This window comes from Ciconia boyciana, chromosome 1 (assembly GCF_034638445.1).
Source record: "Ciconia boyciana chromosome 1, ASM3463844v1, whole genome shotgun sequence".
NCBI classification, from domain to species: Eukaryota; Metazoa; Chordata; class Aves; order Ciconiiformes; family Ciconiidae; genus Ciconia; species Ciconia boyciana.
The window spans coordinates 148,808,455-148,823,134 of record NC_132934.1 but is presented as its reverse complement, the minus strand read 5'-3'; the positions used below and the strand labels follow the sequence as shown (position 1 = coordinate 148,823,134).

The 14,680-nt window shown below is 43.3% G+C and overlaps 1 protein-coding gene and 1 long non-coding RNA gene across 7 annotated transcripts in view; one reads left to right on the top strand and one right to left on the bottom strand.

Annotated features, from left to right (window-relative positions):
* RFX8 (regulatory factor X8) overlaps positions 1 to 12,342 on the top strand; it is a 51,698-nt gene extending 39,356 nt beyond the window's left edge. For 4 of the 6 annotated variants that reach the window (XM_072849728.1, XM_072849726.1, XM_072849727.1 and 1 more), the window contains 4 exons: positions 1,142 to 1,236; positions 2,393 to 2,507; positions 8,037 to 8,328; positions 12,167 to 12,293. In XM_072849728.1, the coding sequence (XP_072705829.1) occupies positions 1,142 to 1,236; positions 2,393 to 2,507; positions 8,037 to 8,296 (470 nt within the window). In that variant the 3' untranslated portion in view covers positions 8,297 to 8,328; positions 12,167 to 12,293. Of the gene's footprint in view, positions 1 to 1,141; positions 1,237 to 2,392; positions 2,508 to 6,814; positions 7,807 to 8,036; positions 8,329 to 12,166 lie in introns of those variants that run through there. The other 2 variants (XM_072849729.1, XM_072849731.1) reach the window with 2 other exon arrangements.
* LOC140646187 (uncharacterized) overlaps positions 139 to 14,680 on the bottom strand; it is a 15,292-nt gene continuing 750 nt past the window's right edge. Inside the window, exons 2-3 of the long non-coding RNA XR_012040355.1 lie at positions 14,135 to 14,336; positions 139 to 5,696 (exon numbers count right to left, since the gene is read on the bottom strand). This is a non-coding gene — a long non-coding RNA (uncharacterized lncRNA). The remainder of the gene's footprint in view (positions 5,697 to 14,134; positions 14,337 to 14,680) is intronic.

The window sequence follows — 14,680 nt, the reverse complement described above, 5'->3', positions numbered from 1 at the left end:
GATTTTTAAAATATTGTATGCTGAACTGGATGAGGGCTATTGGCCTTTCGGCTTTTGTGTCCTTTCACTGTATTGCAGCCCGTGGGATCGATGTGCTGCTGTAAACAATAAAACACACAGTTTGTATGCAGCCATGACATAATGCATTTGCCAGCTTAATGAAAAAGGATGGGAACATAATGGCAAGTTAATTTTTAGATTAATGGGCTGCCATTTAAATTATTAGCAAGAGATGGGCAAGTTGGATGAGGCTGTGCACAGAACTGACGGGGGGAAACCTCAGCTCTTTGTTCCTGGCCCGCCACCGACTCGTTCGCTGACGAGGGATGCGCCACAGCCTTTCTGTGACTGCTTTCAGCAGGAATAATAATTTGCCTTCTTCACAGAACCATCAGGAAAACCATTTAAATGATATTTATATACAGCTTAAAATAAAAAACACTGCACAGAACACTTTTATTACATTTGCTCATTATATTAATAATGGTCATATTCTTTCCAAGGTGGATTTATTGCATTCTCTGTTTTCATTGCTCTTCCAAATTGTTAAGCAAGGTTTCACAGACCGTATCCATATGCCTTCTTGAAGGAAGACGTCTCTGTTAGAAGGGTATAAATTCAGAGAGGTGCTATAGTGTTGTACCGTCTGGCACTGGGTGGTAGGTTCCAACTTTTGGGGGAACAGGTGCATAGGTATTTAGCAATATAATTTACATTTCTGATGGTCTACAGAATATTCTGTATTTTCTGTTATTGTTTTAAAACTGTTTTCTCCCCCTCAACAGATAAAACAAGATTTTTGTTTTTCTCAACGACATAAAATCTCAGATAAGTAAGTTGGTATTGCATATAACCAAATTGCATATAACCAAATTCGCATTTGAAGTGTTTATTCTTGCCATGATGACTAGGTCAGTGTAGATATGGTGGAAATGGACATAAATATGAATTCTGACTGATTCAAAGTAGCGCACTATTCCTCACTAAAGGAATAGTATTATTATATTAATCATAATGCTATAAACAGATGTCTTAATACATTTTAAGCTAAAGAGAAAAGAAAAAAAGCTAAAAACTGAAGAAACAAACCAAAAAGCAAGCCAATCGCTTCAAGTAATGATCTCCCTTCTACATTTCATAGGTTTGAACGACTTAATGTCTTTGCTGGCACCTTCCACAGATATTCGGGTTCTCCTGAACTGTGTGTCTTCAAATCTTCAAGCTTTTGTCATTCAGGTATAAAATTAATTTAATTATTTCAGAAAAGAAAGAGTGATCACATCATTTATCCTGCTACATGCTGACTGCCACTAGTCTGCAGGAGCTACATTGTACACTAGCAACCTGACCAGACTGCAGATTTGCATAAATACAATTTATGCATGCTGCAGAAAAAGGGGGAATTAGTTGTCATACACAAATTCCATCTGTGCAAACAACTACAAGCATATTTCTGCGCATATATCCACTTGGGTGGTTTCAGAATCTGCTCTCATTTTGTAGACACATATTATAACAGTCCCTAATAAACCAAAATTTGGAAGAAAAATGTTAGTAAAAATGAAGAGAACAGTTCATGATTCCTGAAATTGTTGATTCATGAAACTGTTGGCTTTTAGCAGGTGGTAGGAGAGTGATAATTTCTAGTACAATGTCTCTAGCTCTTGTGAAAGATTCAAGTATGATCATCCTCGCATATGCACCTTCCCATAGGTTACCAACGTTACCACCCCTGTTCCATCACTGATTCAGAATTAGCAGTAGCTTGATGGCACCACTGCATTTGGTCGGTTGCCAGACCAATTAATTTGGGTCTGGGCAGTGGTCAAAGTCTTTTTTTCCCCCTTTCTGAAGAAGCAGGGTAAACTGTACTTCTTTAGTTTGATTATTTCCTTTTTTTTTTTTTTAAAATTAAGAATAATGCTTTGTAGTTCTGTGGTGCCTTCATCTTATAGGACCCTCAGCTACCTCATGGGATGGTATAGAGAAGATGGAGCAGGACTTTTCCTGAGGGTTGATAGTTACAGGGCATAAGGCAATAGACACGAATTGCAGCAAAGAAAATTTCCAATAGATAAAAAGAAAAAAAAAAAAACATGACAGTAGTTAAGCATGGGAAGAGGTTATCCGGAAAGGCTGTAGAATCTCCATCCCGGAGGTATTCAGAACTTGGCTGGACAAGGCCTGAACTAAGCTGGCCATGCTTTGAGCAAGAGGTTGGATTAGATGATGTCCAAAAATTCCTTTCAACCTAAGTTATTTTAGGATTCTAACAAAAAAACCCTGCTTGTTCCACCTTTGTATGCAGTTTGTACAGGGAAATACTCTGCAACACAATAAGGAATTCTTTTAGTCAATTTTATCATAAACCAATGTTCTTCTCTATCTGCAGCCAAGCAGGAGTAAAGAGGAGTTTATAAGACTGGCATCGGATTTCCAGTTGAGATGGAGCTTCCTACTGAGTGCAGTAAGCAAGGCTATGACCCTCAACTATGCAGACAGTTTTGGTAAGTAGGATCTTTGTGACTCTCATCTGATACGCCCCTTTGCACCCTGAGATGGCAGAGGCACCAGATTGTAGCGGATTGATGCACGGACTCCGATCGAGGGGTAAATCGAAGACCCTTTATTGAACTATTACATGGCTTATATACTTTCCAATTGTTTGTACGTGCGCTACTGAGAGAACTCTTATTGGTTTATACGTCTTGTTCACGCGTCCTTCATGCGTTCCTTCAGCTAATACAATTGGCTATCTTTTTGCAACTTTGCAGTTCCCTTCTTCACAACAAAAAATCACGAGCTCGCCTTATCTCTCTCCAATGCTATCCACTCCTACTCCTGACACACAGCCTCCTTCCCTCAGGCATAACCCAAACTCTCAGTACTTCAATCTTGTTAACCCTTTTACTCCTGCTATGCCTAATTCCTCCTCAATTCCCCCTTTTTGTTTTTCAACAACATATATTTTTTACACCATTTTCTGCAGCATTCCTTGGACACGTGACAATAAACAGGGTAAAAGCAGCAAGATACATAAAAATATACCGATAACCAATAACCCATTTTTTAATAATTATTTAAGCCACCCACTTATCTCAATCCGCAAAGCGGGCGCTAACATTACTGGTGGTAGAATTACATTTACCTGCAGCTAGCACTCCACTTGCTTCTTTTTGTATTAACCCTACCTCATCTGTAGGCAATCCTACAAGACATGTATGGAATGGTTGTTCCGGTTGTTCCCTAGATACACAAAAAGCAGTTTGATTCAGCGTTCGCGCTAAAGACACCCATATGTTGCTACTGTTCTAGGTTATCGTTGACACGGGGTTCGCTGCTGTTACGGTTGTCAGTGTCAGCAGTCCCTATGTCATTAGCGAGGGCAGGCTCGTTGGTGTCTTCATGATTCGCTTTTTCAAGGGCCGGTCTTACACATCGAGCGGGATGCCAACACCTCCTCCTCGCTGCTTCCTCCTCTTCTTCCTCCAAAGGCGCGGGGACGGGCAAAAGCCTTCGCGTAGCGCGCAGCAGCTCTGCGGTCGCGGGACGGCCCTGCACGTCAGCCCCTGAACGTCTCGAATTACAGGACACGCTATGAGAGCAGCAATATCCTGATCGCCGCTTTTTTCGGCTTGTTGCCGCAACTCCTGCCAATGTTTCCTTGGATTATAATCTGTTTCAACACATTCAAAGTCCCCTCCATTTTTCTCCTTGTACGGGATGACAAATCCATATTCATAGGTGATGGTGGCGGTGGAAAATCGGGCGAGGGAGGTGCAGTGGGCGCTAGTTCGTTAGCTGTGGCAGCCGCCGCTTCTTTTTGTCTTTCTCCTACAGTGGCTGCTGCAGCAGCAGCCGTTACAGTGCGATCTGCCTTTAATTGCTTTAATGAGTCTGTAACTAAGCGCCATGCCGTTAACAAGCCTGTAGCACTGGAATCCCCCCTAGTAGCCGTGTCCCATAAAACCTTTCCAGCTGTTTCCCATGTATGTATTTCAAATATCTCAGTCAATTCTGGAGCTACACCTTGGCCTTTAAGCCAGGCGAGCAGCATGCGCAGTTGCGTCTCATTATACTTAATGCCGCGCTTTTCTAATATCTTCTTAAACATAGTTACCACCGATTTTTCTTCTGCAGACATTGTTGCTCCCATTGTCCCTGGCTGCTCACCTGATCTAGGTGATTACTTTGTCCGGACTTTTCAGCTCCCCAGCCGCTGATTATACGTTCAGCCAGGCTCCGCTACCGGTCGCTCTTTCCTGTGATTCTGTCCAGTAGACTTCAAGTTTCTGTCCCGCAGACTTCAAGTCTCCTGTTCGGGCGCCATTTGTAGCGGATTGATGCACGGACTCCGATCGGGGGGTAAATCGAAGACCCTTTATTGAACTATTGCATGGCTTATATACTTTCCAATTGTTTGTACGTGCGCTACTGAGAGAACTCTTATTGGTTTATACGTCTTGTTCACGTGTCCTTCATGCGTTCCTTCAGCTAATACAATTGCCTATCTTTTTGCAACTTTGCAGTTCCCTTCTTCACAACAAAAAATCACGAGCTCGCCTTATCTCTCTCCAATGCTATCCACTCCTACTCCTGACACACAGCCTCCTTCCCTCAGGCATAACCCAAACTCTCAGTACTTCAATCTTGTTAACCCTTTCACTCCTGCTATGCCTAATTCCTCCTCACCAGATCATTTAAACTGACATAAATTCACGCTACAGTCAATAGGGACATCGCTGCTTCCTACTCCTGTCCTTGCATCAGGCAGCACCATTCGCCTGGTGAGGTAGCTAGCCAGGTCAGGGAAAAGGAACGGTTAGTTTTCAACCAGATTTGTTTTCCGCTCTAAACTCTAGGATGAGCAGAAGGGAGGAAAGTAGGTGCGTGCAGCTGGGGATGGCGGGAAGGGCAGGACTCCTCTTTCTGCAGAAGCTATCATTTGTCTGTGGAAATACGGGGAACAGCAGCCCGAGGTGTGAGCCTCTGCTCTCCGTCCCTACAGGAGCTGCACACCTCAGCAGAAGGGGTCTAATATCTAATATCCCAAACCATAAAAACTCCAGATCTCTCAAGTGGTAGCTCTCAGTCCTTCAGGTTTTTTCTGTATAATCCAGCCAGAGCAGAGCCACTGTGATAACTGCTTGCCAAAAAGGTAATTAGTTCCCCTGACAACAGCTATATGCTCCTTTTCCTTACGCCTCACACTGACATAAGTGTTTGCCTAGCCAGCAGCAGCCTGTTTAAGCCTAGTCACTCCTTTAGCTGGGCTAACTTTCTCTCTGTTTTAGGGCTCTGAGCTGTCAAGCATCAAATCCATCCCACACCAGTGCAAGGCAAGAGAAGCGAAGGGACTGTGCAGTCACATTCACTCCAAGTGGCTTGAAGTGGTACAACCACGTCTTGAATCAGTTCAGTCTCTTCCATTTCTATATTGCATCAACCCTACCTGCCTGTCTCTTAATTTGTAAAACCTTTCAGAGGCTCACTCTCTATTATTCATTCTGCAGAAATGCACCATCTCCTGTGAGTGGCATCTGATCCCAAACTGCATGAACCATTTTTTTAGATTTTCAAAGGAGCACCTTCATATTTTTTCCTCTTCTGTTGGATGGGGCTTCACACAAATAGCCAAAGAAAACCTTATTATCTTCTTTGAAATTCCTCTTCAAAACCGTACTTTCATGTGTTTCCTACAAAGACATAACAAAGGGGTGCGTTAAGGTTGTTGCCTTTTGTATTCTTCAGTATTCTTCCCCCACTAATGTCTGTGTTTCTGCATGTATGTGTGCACCCCTTTTACACATCTAGCTGCTACCTTTTGCCTTATATTTAGATTGTAAACTCTCTGGAGCGGGATCACAGTTTTGTTCTGTGTCTGCAGGGAACATAGCACAGTCGGATCCCTCGTCCATCAGCTGCTGCATTACAGTAATAATAAAATAATCATTCCTTTCTCTCTCTCCAGAGGAGTTCTGCACAAAACTCTCCAATGTTACAGGCAATATTTTGGGCAATGAGGAAATTAGGAATGAATTCCAAGAACAGCACTGGAAGCATAATGTTTATTGAAATTCCCCACGATGATGAAATCCTCTTCCCTCTTTCCACCACAAGAAGAGTTTAATGAATTGCCTCCCTGTTCTGCAGTTGTCGGTGGTTGGGGACACAACTGATGGAGAGCATCCCTTCCTCTGCTGAGCCTTCCTTAAACTAGTTACAAATGATATTTTCATCCCACTTATGACAGTCTTCCTACTATACTTCAGTAACACTACGACTGAAGTTATTCTCACATATGAGAGAGTTAAAAAATGTCTTTAAATCTTTCTCTGTGAAGCTCCAATTAATTTGATCATTATTATCTTCTTTCGTGGTTCTTTAAGATGTTGGGCAATTATGACCTATCAATGTCCCTTCTTTCCCATGTTTCTATTCTGGTAGGATTTCGAGTTTTATCGGACAAGGCTGAAGCCATTATGCTAGCAAGCCATCTGGTGTAAAAGTTCTGTACTCAGGGTCATTGCTTTTCAGAAATTTCTTAAATCTCAGCATTTCTTCCAGGAATGGAGGGCATCCTGCAAGTCGAAATATGTAGCATCCACACTGAGGAAACACAATTACTTTGGGAAATGTGTGAGTGTCATGGTAATGCAGTGTGCCTCCCCCCAAAATAAACCACATACCAGTAACCAAAACCAAACTTACTTCTGCCCAGGGCTCTTGCCTTGGAGCTTGGCACATCTGGCACACATAATACACTGGCATACTCACACCTCTGAATTTAGGATTGACTTTTACACTTTTCCAGCCCAGCCTCCACACGGGTGATGCCCAAGTGTGATCAGAGGAACCGTGCAGTTACCCCCGCGGTAAGGCAGCAAGGAGCAAGTGTGCTACAGCAGCCAGGGCTAATGGGACCTCTACAGCTCTTTCAGCTCCACCTCCTCTCCAGCAAATGTGCCGCTACATATCTCCATCACCGAGCTTCACGTCAGCTGGTACACCTCCATTTCCTTTCCAGTCTCTCTTCCAAGGCATTCAGGGATGTATTGCTGAGCCACGCTGGCTGGACAGTGACCTGTGCATTCCTCTTTTGCAAGCAAGCTGCTCCAGCCTACTCCCTCTTCAAAACTGTGTCCCTCTGTATTATCCCAAGGGACACCTGGACTGATAGTTTTTCTTTCACGCTTACTCTTATTGAACATATTGAAAACACCTGTAGGACTGTTAGAAACACTCAGGGACTGCTAGTGCCAGGTCTGTATAGTTTGAACTCCAAGTATAAAAGTCCCTTTCCTCGTCCCGTGGATAAACAAGTACTTCCACTTACTTTTCTATAATTTAAAGATGTGCAAAAGGACAAACAGCAGAAGCAGCAGCTTCTCAGACACAGATAACATAAAAAGAGGCAGTATTTTTCATTTTTAAAGCTCTGTAAACCTTGGTCATTCATATAAATCTCCTTGTTGTGTCCATGTAAACATGTTTGTGGGATGCAGAGGTTATGAATTGCTTGGTGAATTCCTGTGCAGAGGGCTTTCAACCAAGGTATGATTCAAAAGTCAATGGCCTCAGTGAGTCTCTCCTGGCTTTTAGCAGTTATGCCCCAAGCCGCAAGGTAGGCCATTTAATGTCATAGACACAAGACATACAGATGTCTGCAGGAGGGTTTGCTTGGGAAGAGGTGGAATGATCTGTCCAAGGGGAAAATGGGGATGATATATGACTGTTGATAAGCCTTGTAGTAGCAGTGAATGTGGGGGAAGAACTTGAACAGGAAGGCGAATAAACACAAGTACACGTTCCTCTCTAGCTAAAATAAGGGGAAAAGGCTTTTGCTTATGTTTAAAATCTGCAGCTGGTGCCTATTTTGCTGTGATATTTGGAAGTAGTAAGTACCATTTGATGAGTGCTAGTCTGCTACTTTGTCTAGCCCGTTACTATAATGAAGCCCTTCAAAAAAGAACACATCATGAAGATAAGCAAATGAAGAGGTTGTTAAAATTATTTTTGTTTTTCTTTAAACCTAGGATCCTGGCATTTGTTTAATTTGCTACTCATGGATTTTGTGGCTCACATTTTCCTGTCCTATATAGAGGAGGAGGGAGATGAAAGTTTCTGGGTCGCAAAGCAAAATGAGCCCCATGTTCTGTGGGCTTATGAGCCCAGCCATCTCTGGGGCTATTTTGCAGAGGAGCAACCTCAAGCTAACGCTCCACAGACAGCTCTCATAACTTTGATGCAGAGCCAGAATAACTTCGGATTAAGCAACGTTTTTCCAGAGTTCTGAGTTGTTCGGTGGACACAACCACAGGCAGCAAGGTGAAAAAAACATTAACTTTAAAGAAAATCACACACAAAAAAAAGTTATAAATTGCGTAAATCAGGAGGGATCGGGAGGGGTGTGGTTGGTTGGGGGTTTTCACGTGTGTAAAGTAGAACTAATGAAGTCTAGGTTCGCATGGAGCTGTGTCCACTGTCACCTAAACCTCAAGCCACAAAGCATTCGCCACATCCCGCCCCCACCCCACAATCCTGTCAAGGGATCGTAATCTCCACACCACCCACTCCCCCATCACCGCAGTTCCCCAATTCTTTCCTTAGGTTTCCAGCAGACCTTTGGCTCTCCTTCAGATTCCCCGAGCGTTGTCTAAGCAAGAGCAGTGCTGTTCTGGTGGGCTGGGAGCAGCTTGTGGGCTAGCTGTCAAACAGGCTGCATGTATTTATTGATCAGAAGAGAGAGCGCATGGTGTGGTCTTTTCTCGCTGCTGGAAGCACCAAGAGGCTCTCTTTCCTCCACCTGCCTGTTAGTTTTACCAAAAGATGCAGAAGTATGAAATCCTTGAGAGCCTTCTGCTCCAGCAGACTTTCTTGCAGTCAGTCCACTGCTTCAAACATACTAGCATAAGGGATGACATACAGGTAGAAAACAAGATAGACTCTAAGTCTTCCTAGGATACAAGGCTAAATACAAGGACATATGGGAACACAGATCAAGCCTCTGTGCTTAATAAAAGTGGTGAATTAGACATTCAGCTGTTTTCAGATTTCTCTTCCATGCAGTAACAGCACTTGTCTTAAATCTCAGAGAACATTGTGTTTTCCAGAAAACAGTGCTGGACAAATGTTAATGGCACCAAGACTCACGAAGAAAATTATATTTTGGGGGTGATTCTGCTATAGTTATTTTACTCCCAAGATGTATTCAGCTTCCATAAACTAGGACCAGGACTGGAAATGGATTGTTTTAAAAACACATTTATTAGTTATAAAGACCCTTGGTGGACCCTTGTTTTTTAAATATAAGATACGCTAAAACTAGCTCAGCAATGAAAACTGGAGGGGAGAAAGAAGGCACAAAGGGGACAAACCAAGAACGATTTATACATGTGATGGGCATGTTTAATAGCTTTTGTTATTTTTCAAATGTAATATAATGACCCATCCTGCCATACCACCTTAACATCAAAACCCAAACTGAGCTGGGTGCAGGCTACGAGCGAGGAATCTCTAAACCACTGACGGTCAGAAATTAGGAGATAAACCAGTAGGAATCTTATTCAATGTCTGCCCTGCTTCCTATGCCCTTTCACTGTGCTGCCCATAGGGGCTTTTGCATGGCCCACTCTGCCCATTGCAATGCTCTTATGTGGGTGTCAGCAGACAAGGGTTTGACCCAGGTTTTGTCTGCGTAAGTGATGTGCCTATAAATATGTCTATCAGTTTTGCATATTTTGTACATGATCTCAAGAACAGAGCAAGGCTGATTACAGTGAGGGACGAGGGGTGTCAGTGTAAGAGAGGAAGGGTATAAAATGTGCAATGGGGAGTACGACGACTTGAGAGAAGGTACGGAGGAGGGAAGGAGACAGTGAAGGATTGGGAGAGTGTAGAAGAGCTTAGAGATTAAAGATCCCAACAGCTGATGGATTCTACCAGTCCACGTGCAAGATGCTGATAATGGTGGGATGAAAAAGAGATCCTAGTAAGAGCCTGCTGATGCTGTGGTTCAAGTGTTTGCAGTTTGCGAGGGAGCTGAAAAACTTGAACCTGCAGCTTAAAAGGGTTTCAGGACCGAGTAAGGGTTTCAGGCAGAAGTGAGCACTTCTGCCTACTTGTGTCCTTCAAACGGGTGGTAGCTCCCACCTTGACCATCGCAGGCTCCTTTTTGGGTGTCAATACTAATTCCACACGTTGCTGAAAAACACAGCTGCCAAAAGCATCTCCATCGCCCACCACTTTGTTTGTATCACCATCTCTGTAGATCCTCTGAATAGATTCCCGCTGCACGAGGATTTGTGTTCTGTGACTTTTGATCACCAAAAATCATCATCATGCTCCCAAGCAACCATCTGTCCCTGCTCCTGACTAATCCCCCTTCGGCCACAACCCGTTCTGCGGGGTATCTAAACCCTCAGCAGCCTTAGCGGCATCCACCGGCCACGCTGCTGTTTCCTGGACCACATTTCTGCTGCCTGACATATCGCTCTGTGCATCACGAGTGTATTTCATAATTTTTCCTTTTAACTCCTTTACCTCATGCAGCCTCTGCAGCTCTCTGCGACCCAGTGTCTTTCGTCAGTTCCCATCCTCCACTCCGTCCTCTGCCAACAACACCAACCTCCGTATCTTTTTCATCTTGTCCCACAAGGCATTTCTATGCCTTCTCTACAGCCTGCTTTGCTTGGGAAAAAAATCTGTTCATCGCACCTCCACCCTCATCTCATTGAAATTAGTGCTAAAAACTCAGTTTTGCTAAGAAACCCTGGAAAAACGAGAGGGAGGACTGGTAACAGAAATCAGAAAAGAATCTCCCAACCTCGCCCTGGTATCAGCAGCATCAATATGTGTCTGTGGCTTAGCAGATCCCTTCATGATCTTTTAGTTGTCACCTTCATTCTTCCTCTTCCTTCCCCATCTGTTTTTGGTCCTCCATTCCTAGTTCATGCTGAATGTAAGTTACGCTCCTCGGCAGAGAGACCATGTTTTACCATTTATTTTGAACAGCACAGCACATTTCTGAATCTTTTTTTTTTTAATATATATAACTTGAAGCATGAAAATAATTGTTAATAATCTTGAAAATGGAACACATTCCAAGTTGGTGACAGCTCCCATGGGAAACATTATTTTATATGAAAAAATGTAGAGGGCGGGGAGTGAGACAATACAAGGTTTGAACACACTGGCTTGACGGGGAGTGTGGCAGGTGAAATGCTATATAGCCAAACGCACGTCGTATGAACTAAGAATTGTTGAAACCGGTGGCAGTAATGAAGGTGCTCTGAGCGAGCTGTAAGCTATAAAAGTGCAGCTCAGAGAGCACTGGCCCGATCTTTATTCCTTATCACAGAGGTTGCAGTTGCTTTCTCTCAGCACGAATAGCATTTTTTCATCTAGAAAATCCCATTCTAGGCTTCCTCTCTTTGTTCACTTGTTACCAAATTAAAATCCAATTAAACTGCACACCTGCAGTGGGTTTATCTGCAGAGCACCGTGCTGTAGCTTTTAATCCAATTCCACACCTCCGTAACATACCATATACTGCAAATCAGGGCACAGAGAGACTGAGGTTATGCTGTCCGTAGCTCTGTCGGCAGAGAGCAAATCAAACACTTTGATTTGCTAAAAAGAGAGAAAAAATAAGGACATGGTTAACTACATCACTTGAAGGAATGACGAGTGTTCATCTGAGTGGTCTGTATAATCCAGGATACAGAGATCAAGCGAAATCATTAACTAAAATGATCAAAAAATGAGAATAAAATCTTGACCCTGCTTAAATTCAGTGGCAAAACTTCTGCTGATTTTAAAAAAGCCAGGATTTCACCATGAAAAAGCAGACCCCATCGGGGGAGAGACAGGCTGAGATTATTTGTTTTGAAAAAGAATAGAAGGGTTTATAGCAGACATATAAAGTGTGAATGATGTATTAAAAAGTGGATGTGGCCTCCTATCAGACCTTTGCCACCCTATGAGGAAATCCAATGTGTAGCTCCTCTTGTTGGGTTAATTGATGTAAAATAAGGTTGGGTATCTGCAAAATACCTTGGGTTCAGCAGGAAAGAACAGAGAATACTTTTTTATTCAATGAAGGAAGAAACAACGATTTGCAGTCCCTACAGTCAAAACATTGCCATATTTCTTTTCTAATTTTCAGCTCATCCAGGTCATTTTGGAAGAGCAAATTACTAAAACTTTTACTAAGTTGGATCTCCGGAAGGGAAGCACTTCTTACTCAAAAAGATGGACAGGCACGCTTTATTTTTGCCTCTGATGAACAGCAAATCTTCAGAGAAAACCAGCCTGACTTGAAAATTCTTTATGCTAGACCATTCTTACTGTTTGATACAACTTTAAGAAACACTGTTTTCATTCTCTTAAATGCAAGATCTTCTTCTGGAACTACTAAATGCAAAACTGTGCTAGCAACACAGTTATTTTAAGTTGTCACATGATTTGCTTGTTTGACTTTATTTGAATAAATCTTCAGAAGAAAAAGGTGAAATGTTTGTGGTTTGGTTTTATCTATTTCTTCTATTTTTTTGTCATCAGTAAAGCTGAAGGCCTACCTGAAGTCATTGTGGTAAATTTATCTGGAAGCTACAGAATAGATGAATGACTCTGTGTCAATGCTGCTTTGTGTCTACAGTGCGTAATTTAAAATTGGTATTTATTGCATATGGAATTTAGCATGAATTCCTATGTCTTTAAAAATTCCTGCTTTGTTTCCCATTTCAGCAGGATACAAGAGTCAATATCTCACATGTAATTCTATTAACTGAAACAAAATAGGTTGTATATAATGTTATTGATTTGTTTATGTCAGAAACTAGGTTGTTTGAACTTGTTCTATAAGCAAAGTACAAGCAAAGACTCTATAAAGAGAAACCTTGGAATAAATTGGTATGAACTAGTAAATACAGAGTATGAAATTTGTATCTCGCATGCATCAGATTGCATGAGGAAATTCCCTGAAACACCAAGGAATTGGGGTTTTAAATATTTTTGAAGAGCACATCTGCAGGCAGTTGACCGGGCCTGGTTGTTATTTCAAGAAGGGACAACTGCTTGTTATTTTAAGAAGGGACATTTCCTGAACTAGAAAAAAGCACTTGTCAGGAGCTTAGCAAGCTTTCACTCATATTGGTTTTGGAAAGCTACGTTTATTTTCCACTTGTATCTACATGCTTTTGTCTCAGTTCAAGCACTGGAGTGGGAATCAATATTCCAAAGGGTGGTATTACAGCAGATGTAGTCAGGGCCATGTGCTAAAGGAAAAGAATCATAGAATGGTTTGGGTTGGAAGGGACCTTTACAGGCCATCTAGTCCAAGCCCCCTGCAAGAGCAGGGACATCTTCAAATCGACCAGGTTGCTCAGAGCCCCATCCAGCCTGGCCTTGAATGTTTCCAGGGATGGGGCCTCCACTACCTCTCTGGGCAACCTGTTCCAGTGCCTCACCACCCTCAGTGTAAAAGGCAGTCGTGTATTCAGTTTTGCTGATAAGATTAAGAGTTTTGTGGCAAAATTACATACTCTAGGGAAGTATCTTCACAGTCTGAAAAATTCATTTGGGCCTTAAGGCCCATTATACCCATTTTCACCATTCCTTCAGGTTTCTTATGGTGATGATAAAAAACAAAACAGGGGGTCTAGGAAAAATATAAGCGAAAAATACTCAATATTTCAGTCCACTTCTATTTATAGAAGTTTATATTCTAGATTAGATACGCAGCATATTCTCATGGAGCAATTAAGCAGAAACTGTACCAGCAGACGGACCTTGTGATCTGTTCTTCACACATTAAGGTCGATTAGATGTATCTGAGAACCTTGCGAAAGGCAAAGGCTCCTGTGAGATTCATTCCTGCCTGTCTCCTATTGAACCCGTACTCCTTAATCTGCATGAATGCAATGAAAGTTTACGAGCATATATTTTAAAGAATTGTAAGTTTGCATTGCCATACTGAAGGAATCTACCGCCAAGAACAGAAAAGGCGCAGGGCTGCAAAAGCGCCTTTATTAAATAGGGCCATTGATATAAATTCAAATCTACACGCAAATCTTTGCCTAATTAAAGCCTTGCCTGGGAAAGATATAATTTAATAGCAGCTCCACGTACTTACATGTCAAAACGAATCCGACGAGCACCACAACTAATGAGGCCTGCCCTCCTAGGACCTGGGGTCTTGCTGCTGCTCCACCCCAGTGTCCAAATGAAGCTTTCCCTGCACCGGGAGCGTTCACGTGGGCACGCTCCCGCGTGGATTCTCTCTTTTCTAATAAATGCAGCGATCGCACCGCCTCCGCCTCGGTGGTTTCACGTGCCTGGTTTTGCAGGGCATATAGAGAATTATTTTGTGAAATACCTGCCCGGCCGCACGCCTGACCGAGCCAGCCCAGCCGCCTCCCAAGTCCCCGGCAAATGACACGCAAACACAGCGTAAACCCGCAGCGAGACCCACGTCCCCGGCTCGGCCCCGCGTGGCCGGCGGGCCGAGAGGGGCCGAGTTCCGCCCCGGCTGCTCCCTCTGCGAGCCCACGCCGCGGGTGGCTGCCCCACGGGTGTCACGGGCAGGCGTGGGCAGAGCCAACGCTACGGTTACCCTAGGCGCAGGGGTTGGGGAGGGGGGCAGGAGACGAAGGCGCGACGCCCGGCCGAGCGGGGCGGG